The sequence below is a fragment of the Haliaeetus leucocephalus genome, unplaced genomic scaffold, assembly GCF_000737465.1.
Source record: "Haliaeetus leucocephalus isolate CR32 unplaced genomic scaffold, Haliaeetus_leucocephalus-4.0 Scaffold517, whole genome shotgun sequence".
NCBI lineage: Eukaryota > Metazoa > Chordata > Aves > Accipitriformes > Accipitridae > Haliaeetus > Haliaeetus leucocephalus.
In genome coordinates, this window is record NW_010972953.1 from 2,929,728 (window position 1) to 2,938,963 (window position 9,236).

At 40.5% G+C, this 9,236-nt stretch overlaps 1 protein-coding gene across 2 annotated transcripts; it reads left to right on the top strand.

Moving 5' to 3' along the window:
• On the top strand, window positions 1-2,341 carry LOC104837132 (zinc finger and BTB domain-containing protein 8A-like). Of its 2 annotated transcripts, none has more exons than XM_010576042.1 (3): window positions 1-940; window positions 1,421-1,590; window positions 1,995-2,341. In XM_010576042.1, exons 1-3 carry the CDS (start codon window positions 1-3, stop codon window positions 2,325-2,327), a joined length of 1,443 nt encoding a protein of 480 aa, XP_010574344.1. In that variant the 3' UTR covers window positions 2,328-2,341. The 2 variants fall into 2 exon arrangements, with proteins under 2 accessions (XP_010574344.1, XP_010574345.1); XM_010576043.1 differs by having other exon boundaries at window positions 1-850.
• The last annotated feature ends 6,895 nt before the right edge of the window (window positions 2,342-9,236 follow it).

Sequence of the window (9,236 nt, forward strand, 5' to 3'; positions counted from 1 at the left end):
ATGGAGATTTCTTCTCACCAGTTTCACCTCTTGCAGCAACTAAATGAGCAGCGCAGGCAAGACTTATTCTGTGACTGCAATATCCTGGTGGAGGGCAAGGTCTTTAAGGCACATCGCAATGTGCTGTTTGCCAGCAGCGGCTATTTCAAAATGCTCCTTTCGCAGAGCTCGAAGGAGGCGAGTCAGCCGACAACAGCTACTTTCCAGGCATTTTCTCCTGACACATTTACAGTTATTCTAGATTTTGTGTATTCGGGCAAACTGTCTCTCACTGGTCAGAACGTCATCGAAGTCATGTCAGCCGCTAGCTATCTGCAGATGACCGATGTTATCAGTGTGTGTAAAACATTCATTAAGTCATCGCTGGACATCAGTGAGAAGGAGAAGGATCGCTACTTCAGTCTGTCAGACAAAGATGTAAATTCAAACGGCGTGGACCGATCCTGCTTGTACAGCGCAGGCTGGAGGGGAGAAAGCAGCCCCCCGCATTCGCACTTAAGTCCGGAGCAAGGGACATGTATGATGGGTGGAAATGCTTGGAGCAATTTCAGCTACTATCCGACTTCTCAAAGAAATGCCCAGCAGCAGCTGTCCAAACACGAGCAACGACAGGATTCCATAAAGAAATCCCGGCACCTGGGACTGCAGCAACCTTCTGACATTCCTCACTATAAATCAAGCAAACTGGAGGACAGGGCTGCCGAGCCCGCTGGCCATATTGCTCAGTCTGAGGAGCAAGTTCAGATTGAAACAGAAGTTGAATCCCCTCACGTGGGATACCAGTACGGCCAAGGGTCTGACGTGATGCCGAGGAGCTTGGCTGTGTCACAGCAGGAGCATGAATCACCCCGTTCTTCTAGTAAATCGAAGTCTTCAAAAGCAGACGAGCAGTACGCGAGCATGCCCTCGATTCTAGGTGTCATGGGAAGCTGGGCTGAAGGTAAGAATTAGTTTTAATGCTGTAGGTGCACAGTCATCTGTGAATCGTCTGTTCTGTCCGTGAGAAAACCTACTTTACTGAACAGGTGTACAATTTCCAAAAAGACATCTGTATTGTCCAGAAATGTAAGTTTGGAAAGTTTAACTCTTATTTTTCAATAATTGTGAATGATTGAAGTACCCGGTTTATTAAAACTAGCCCATCAAAATACATAATCTTTAGCATCATCTTGCAAATTTGTGATCTTTTTTGATATTTTTAAGATCATTTTAATATAGCTAATGGTCCACTCCTCTTCCTTTGTTGCACTCCTGTGTATTTTACAAGAAAACACAAGATCTTTGTGCTTGAAAAGACCTATGGTAATATTTTTTTATTAAAAGTGATTTGCTATTCTGCTCATAGAATGCCTTTTACTAGAGCATTATGTGACTAGACATGTTATGACTTAATTTTTTTAATCGCATCATTTTCTAACAGATGATCTGCCCAGGATGAGGTTCAAGTGCCCATTCTGCACTCATGTGGTGAAAAGAAAAGCAGACCTAAAGCGTCACCTTCGCTGTCATACAGGAGAGCGCCCTTACCCTTGTGAGGCATGTGGGAAAAGATTTAGCAGGCTAGATCACCTAAGTAGCCATTTTCGAACAGTATGTATTTTTAGTAACTGCATGATTTGTTTAATGTGTATATCTGTCTCAGTACAGTTAAACACAGTACAAGTGTATCTGGTTGATATATTGACTCCTGTAAAGAAGAGGTAATAGAAGATGAATTTGGTTTTGTTGTCAGTTTGAAACATAATTTGTATGAAAGGGGATGAATTTCTGTGTTAATTGATGGCTCACAAAGATACTGCTCTGTGCAAGTCCTGTAACAGAGCTTAAGTGGGTAATTACAGCACCTGCGATGGTTTAATTTTTAACTTTAGATGACCGTCTCTCAAAATGAGTTAACACTACCATTTGATGCTACTCCAGCCCTACTTTTTGTCATCTTAAAAAATGCTTCTTTGTGGACACGTTACCAAATTTATTCCTTTCAATTTTCCCAGATTCACCAGGCTTGTAAGCCTATCTGCAGAAAGTGTAAACGCCATGTGACTGAGCTAACAGGACAAGTGGTCCAAGAGGGGACACGACGTTACAGACTCTGTAATGAGTGTTTGGCCGAAGCTGGCATAGACAGTATTCGCATTGACTTGGAGGCTGAAGCACCCCTTGAATTTCCACAAGATGGGGATAAGGATTCCAGGTGGCACTATGGGGAAGACAACAGGTCCGATGTGGAGATTGTGGAGGATGGGTCAACCGACTTGGTCATTCAGCAAGTTGATGACAGTGAGGATGAAGTAGATGAAAAGGAAGTAAAACCAAATATTAGGTAGTTGCAAGAGAAGAAGTAGGAATTCTGTGTAAGAGGGAGAATGTACTGTCTTGACCACAAACCCTCCACCAGCCTGTTGTTAATCGTGCAGAGATGTACTGGTTTCTCTTGAACAGGTCCAGACTTGCATGTATTTATGGACTTGCCATTGAGTCCACCCTGAGTTTTCTTATCAGAATACCCATGCTTCGCTTCATTAGAAAGAATCCACCTTTAAATGAAATAATGGATGAACAAGGAAACTGAAGTACTACATGGATAACTTTTTATAGCAGACAATGGGTCACTTCTCAAAACCTCTTTCAAGGAAGTGAGGTCTAAATACAAAAAAAAATAAAAAAATCACACAGTACTGTAAATTGCCCACTTTTTAAACTTGTAGAGATGTGGGTTTTATATGTAATATCATCTGGTGATAAACAAAGTATAAATACCCCACACACCAGAATATAAAGAAAACCTCTCTTCAGTATTCAGAAATGAAGATAATCTTCCAGGAAATTTCATGAAGTCTTCATATTATGATAAGGAAAAAAGGCAGCTAATTAAGAAAAAGCATATAAAAATGTTTTAGAACATTCATCTGGAAAAGCACTTTCTTGTAAAATTTATTAGAATAAGGAGAATCTTTAGCAGATCATTCATTCAAGACATACTTCTTTACAAGAAAATAAACACATGAATGCTAGTCCTAGTCAGCACATCAGAGATAAAATTATTACAATTATGGATCATTAACTGATGCAAGTAGATGTTTTATTGATTCTGAAAATTGGGAAGTTGGACTGGGGTATATTTTAATAAGCACTAGTAAAATACTTTTTTTTTTTTTTTTTTTTTTAAACCTCTCAAAAGTGCTAGACTGACATGACTGGTAGCCCTGCATCCATGGCATTGCCAATGGCAGTGTCAGCTTCTCCATGCCAATGTGAAGGACCCTTATGAGGTTACTTTAGCTGTTGTTTTCTCTCTTTGTCCCGTTTTATTTGCCACTAACAGTGGCAGAACAATTTGTACAGTATATATACTATATAATTAGAAATGGAACTGATGAGATTTTACATCTGAAACCATTGACTGCTCTTGTTTGTATTGACCTGTACTCAGTTTAAACTGATTAATTTTAAGATGGAGTCATTATCAATTTATATATTCCCAAAGTCATTCGGTCACCAGGAGAACACACTTTAACCTTTTTCAGTCTGTACTATATGCTGATGAGAACAAGATGTACTGGAAGTTCTAGACATCTTCTTTGTGTAATTTTACCTACAATTAGACTACAAGAGATGAGATGACTAATGGTGAAGAAAGTTTACTTCTATAACAAAATAAGCCAATTTTTGTTTTGTTACTTAGTGAGTTTATCTTAACCAGCACTGTAAACAGGAGAGAAGTATGCTCCTGGGGTGCTTTTACTCTGCATTTTCTTGGACAGACCTGAGTATTAATACAGTCTTCATCCCGTGATCATTGAACTCAATGGGTAAAGGCTTAGAAAACTTTTTTTTTTATTATTATTATTATTATTTTTTACAACTTTGTAAGCATGTTTAGCTGAAACCCAGGATTAATTACAGAACAATCCCATATATATACACTATAATCTCTTTCCCAGGGACAGCTAAAAAGTCACTACTTTATTTTTATTTGTGTAAAAACTATATAGCCTTATTAGTATCATCATTACCAGAGAGTGCAGCATTTTCATTCCAGGCTGGAGATGGCCAGCCTACAGGTCTCTTAAATGACAGCTCGTGCACTTCCTTCTGAGTTCACAGTGTAAGCATTAGGAGCCCTTCCCCTCAAACGTGCCAGGCTATCAAGAAGCAGCCTGCTTGTATGTTCTAAGGAGACAAGAAGTGGTATTTTATTGTTCCTACAAAAATTATCATCCATTGGCTTGGACTTGGGGAGGGGGGTTGAAGGGGTGAACTTACAAAACTTTCTGATGACCCAGATGAAAACATCTTTTCCAAACAAGACTTACACTTGCCTCAATTTTATGTTACGCTTTGGTCAGCAGTCCAGAAAATGGACTTGACGTGAAAACAGTTGGTTATTTTCTTGAACCTTATTAATCCTAAAATGCATATTATTAAATGGCTGAAATATTCCTGAGCAACGTTAACTAAATCAAATATAGAACAAAGAAATATATAAAAGAATATGGAATGACTTCAATCAAATTTCAAGAGAAAATGCTTGCTGAAATCAAATTTAATAGATTTTTCCGTTTCCCTTTACATTAAACACTATGCGCAATAAATTCTAGGTATTGGTGCCTGCTGTCCCAGAATACAAAGTGGCTGGGATTAGTCTGTGTGTGTGTTTGGGGATGGATTAAGGGGAGGGGAAAATAAAGTGTCACTCTAGGTCTAAAATCTTAACTGCAACTGTAAAGGTGAGACTACTAAGTGTTTCTGTATACTTGGGGGTGTTTTTAGAAGAAAAGGGATTTTTGGATCAATACTCAATCTAATTAGATACCATAAATCTAAGAATACCGAGGACCAGATGCTTCAGAAAAAGATGTGAGGTGGCTATAAATGGGCAAATGGAACAATCCATCCATATGAAGACATTTACTTTTTAAATATAGGCAGATTAATTGTTGATTTGCCTGGCAAATAAGTTTTTTTACTGCTTTTATATTTTATTGTTATTCTCAGTAGCATAACTAGATATCTGTAGTAATTTTTAAGGTATCTTATTAAGCTTGGAGTTTTAGCTCAAGACTGCGATTCCCACAGGTCAATTATGTTCTGTATTTTAAAAAGGTTACCATTTTTATATTTGTTGCCTTAATTTTCATTGTTGTTCCCTTATTTTTGTATTGCAAGACAAGATAAATGTTAAGTGCCTTCTATTTTCTACGTCTTCATTTTACATAGCCAGTCATATATTTTGCTTGTTTTTCTCTAAATGAAAGTAATTCTATTTGTTTTCTTTTCATCTCCTTGCATTGCCTCTGATGACTGTCGTCTTCATATTTCTGTTATGATCACATACTACTCATTAGCAGAAGTAACATTGTCTTTCTTCTCAAAGAAGAAAGTAAAGACCATATAGGGTTGTTCCCACAGAATTTCATTTACCTGGCAGTAACTGATTTGACTGTGTTGCTTTTAGAACTTTGCCGGGTCACAAGTAGGACACCTGATTTTATCTTTAAATGCTAGAGGATGCTGTATAGAACTGTATTGACTTCTGCGAATAGCAATCCATTCAGATTCTGTTTCTGTCCTGCCTCTGTACATCCAAATCACAGTTTGAGAGGTTTAAATTGAGTGCAGCATTGGAACGGGTTGTGCAGAAAGCAGCCTCAGAGATGGTTGTCCTTGAAGGTGTTCAAGACTTGGCTAGACAAAGCCCTGGCTGATCTGATCATGATCTGATCTTGATGCTGGCCACCTTCCTGTGGGAGATGGGACTAGAGACATTCACAGCTCCCCTATGACCAACAGTTCTGCGATTCCTCTCAAATTGGTTTTTGCTTTTTTTTTTTTCCCCCTTGCATTTCTTTCATCTTATTCATGTTGCTTTGAATGCTCTTAAATACTACTTCTTAATGCATGTTTTGATTATTCACTGTTTTTCAGTACATCATTCTCTTGTCATTTGCTTTTCCATTCCCCATTTCATCTGACTAACATTGGAGGGATGTCTACTTCAAGAGGCATTCCTCTTGTATACCTCTACTTTCTGTGCAATCCTAGTGTCTTTGTCCTTTTCTCTCCTCTGTCTGTCCTTTGTCACTGAAAGCCTGCCTCTTAGGGACATGCTTTAGTGGTGGACTTGGCAGCGCTAGGTTAACCATTGGACTTTATGATCTTAAAGGTCTTTTCCAACCTAAACAATTCTGTGATTCTATGATTCCTTTTGCTTGGCTTGTGTTTATCGTGTTCACAAAACCACAGTCAAGAGTGAAGACAGATTCATAATCTTCTGTTTAGTGTCTCACCTTTAACTATCCTTATTTTCTGACAACTATCTTGCCATCCTTTCAAAGGCTGAAACAATTAAAAAACATTTCTCTTTCTCCCTTTTCAGGTATTTCTTACAGAATTCTACCTGCCACATAAACCTATGACTTGTGTGATACTTGATTAGTTTTTCTCCTTCACATCATATCCCATTTTTTTTGTTTGCCATTAAATTATCTAAATTTCTGTATTTACTATCCCCCAAAAGTGACACTTAATCTTTATCTTAATGGTTCAACTGTTGGTTTTGTTAGTTGTTTTTTTCTTCCCCCCAAATTAATAAAAAAAAAAAGCAGACCCTAAAAAACAACCTCATAATAAATCTCCCTTTCCAACTTTTTGATATATATTCTATTCCAATTCTGAATAACTGAGATGAAAAAAAAATTGCAAAAATATTTAGTTTGAGTTTTGAAAATACCTGTAAACCCACAGATCTAGCGGAGGACTGACACTTGACTGCTACATGTATCATCCTTCCTTTACTCATGGCTCTTCAGAAGAACATTCCATCCTCCCGTATTTTGGGATCCCTCCCAGTTTTTCAGTGATAACTTAGAAAAAACCCCAAACAACTCTGTTGTATATAAAATTATGGAATGTACTACATTTCTACCCTGAAGCATCTGGTCACTGTCAGAGGTTATCCCATTACCTAGCAATGCCAATGTCTACCTTTCTTATATTTTGGTCTCTTAGTCTGCAGAAATACTTGGCTTTGAACTTCAGATAGCCTACACAGGGGCTAATAGCACTATTTCAGCCCCATTTATTATTTATATGGACCTTGATTTAGCTGAAAAATGCCTGACCTGCCATCTGGCTACAGCTGAGTCAATGGCTGTGCCCGGATCCCAGGATCCCCCTCTGACTATCGTTAGCATCTGTCAGCATAACGACAATGCTATATAGTTGAGTATCTATCTAAAACCTTAACTGCTGAGGGCTAGCAGAGTTGAGGTTTGCGTTAAGTGAGGATTACAGCTAAACTAAACTTGTTTAGTTGAATTTATCCTAAAAAAGGCATTTAAAATTATATTTTAATTGAAGCCTTGAGGCTAAAGATAGCAGCAGTCAGACTGGAATAAGCACATGTGTTTAGGGTTTATTTAGTAAGATTACAAATTCATAAGGAACTACTTCAGTGGACTGCTGAGGCCAGTATCTATGTGATCTGCTCAAGCTGGCACTGGGGACTTCTAACCATTTCCAAGGTAGAGAAATGTAACTTATAATCCAAAAAGAGTCCAAATAGTTAATTCTGTATTCCTTTTATTGTTTCTACATGAATAAGTGCAGCGGAATTGTAAGAGTAGTTCAATATTCTAGCACAGGCATTTGAACACTTGCTTCTTGATTTTTCTGGAACATCTCAGGAAAAGTCAGAAGTCAATTACAAGGTTACTATTAGTTGGAAGGCAACATGTATGAGAATGAAATAGCAGAAAATTCCTCTAATTCTGGCCAAAAGGTTGAGTTTTGAAGAAAAGGATCTTATAATCATCCAGTCCCTGCCTCCAGACTTTCAGTGTACTTTTCCCATTAGGTATAAATCTGTACCAACAGTCAGTATGTCTGTTGAGTGGTGGGTATAATTTGATAAGCTACTAAGAAAAGCTTATAATACCATTTAGTTAAATATTTTCTATACTGTTTAACTTAAAAAAACCTCCCACACTGGAGTTAGCATAACTTTTCATCATATTTAACTCTTGAAATGCAGAGAGGCATCTTATTTGGTGCATATAGCAACACAGAACAAAAAATCTTCTAAGGAAAAACTGGGAGGAGTGGCAGGAAAAAGATTTCCGTATCTTGGTTTAGCTGTTGTACTAAATTAAACACTAATGAAGTTCTCTGCCACACTCTGTCCTGACACTTTTTACTGTGCAAATGGGAACTGTTCTTTGACCGCGTCCTAACTGAGCCTGCTTTGAGGAGGGGACTATACCTGAGGACCTGCAGAGGTTCCTTCTCAAAATTATTCAATGGTCTCGAGGAACAAGATTGAAAGTGTCTTGTCTTCTCACGGGCATCCTGATTTGATTTTCTTTTTCCACACAGAAGTGAACAAAACCCAACAATCTGTCATATTGCACTCCCACTTGCAGTACTTTGGTTTAGGATTATCTCCACTGTCTGAATACAAAACTTGCCTGTTATGGAAGTGCTGCTGTATTGAGTAATAGCATATATCCTACGCCACAGAACTACAGGTATTTCCCATTCAGGTGGCGCCTTCCTTCTACATACAAAGCTATCCAGACGGGCCTTTAACAATAGCCATGCATTGTCTGCGGTAAGGCAGTGAGCCTCCCGGACGGCATGTGGGTGTGGGAAGAGGCGAGCAGCCCCGACTGCAGGGCGAGCAGGCAGAGGAAAGCCGCTGGGCTGCGCCTGCAATCGGTGCGTTGCCCCTTTAATTGTGTCCCCAGCCCTCGGGCGTCTCTGTCCAACGCCCACGTCAGCAAATACCTTTTGTTTCTCTCACGTTCGGGCTTCCAGGGCTCGGGGCTGCGGGACCAGCGCGTCGCCTTCAGCCACCGGGGACCCCGCATCCACCGCCCGCTCCCTTCGGCTCAGCGGCGGCCGCCCGCAGGACCCAGCCCGGTGAGTGGCGGTTCTGCTGTACACCGATAGGTCGGACCGGGCGTCGGACTGAAGACGGGTAGGAGCGGGCTGCTGCGAGGGACGGCCCCGGGCTCCGCGCTCTCCGAGGGCGCCGGGGGTCCGTGTGCCGTGACGGCCCGCGGGCAGCTGCCCCTGGGAGCCGACGGTTACCGGGGCTGCACGGCGTCCTAGGCGGGCGCCATTTGCAGCCCCGGGCGCGGCTGCGAGGAGCCAGGCGCGGCAACAAAGGGCTGCGCGGGAGCCGGAGCGGGCGGCGGGTGCGCGGCGAGAGGGGCCGCGCAAGGGGGCGGCCG

Coding starts and splice junctions, on each gene's coding strand:
- LOC104837132 (XM_010576042.1), top strand. CDS start 1: ATGGAGATTTCTTCTCACCAGTTTCACCTCTTGCAGCAACTAAATGAG. Junction 941..1,420: donor CATGGGAAGCTGGGCTGAAG/GTAAGAATTAGT, acceptor ATTTTCTAACAG/ATGATCTGCCCAGGATGAGG. Junction 1,591..1,994: donor TAAGTAGCCATTTTCGAACA/GTATGTATTTTT, acceptor CAATTTTCCCAG/ATTCACCAGGCTTGTAAGCC.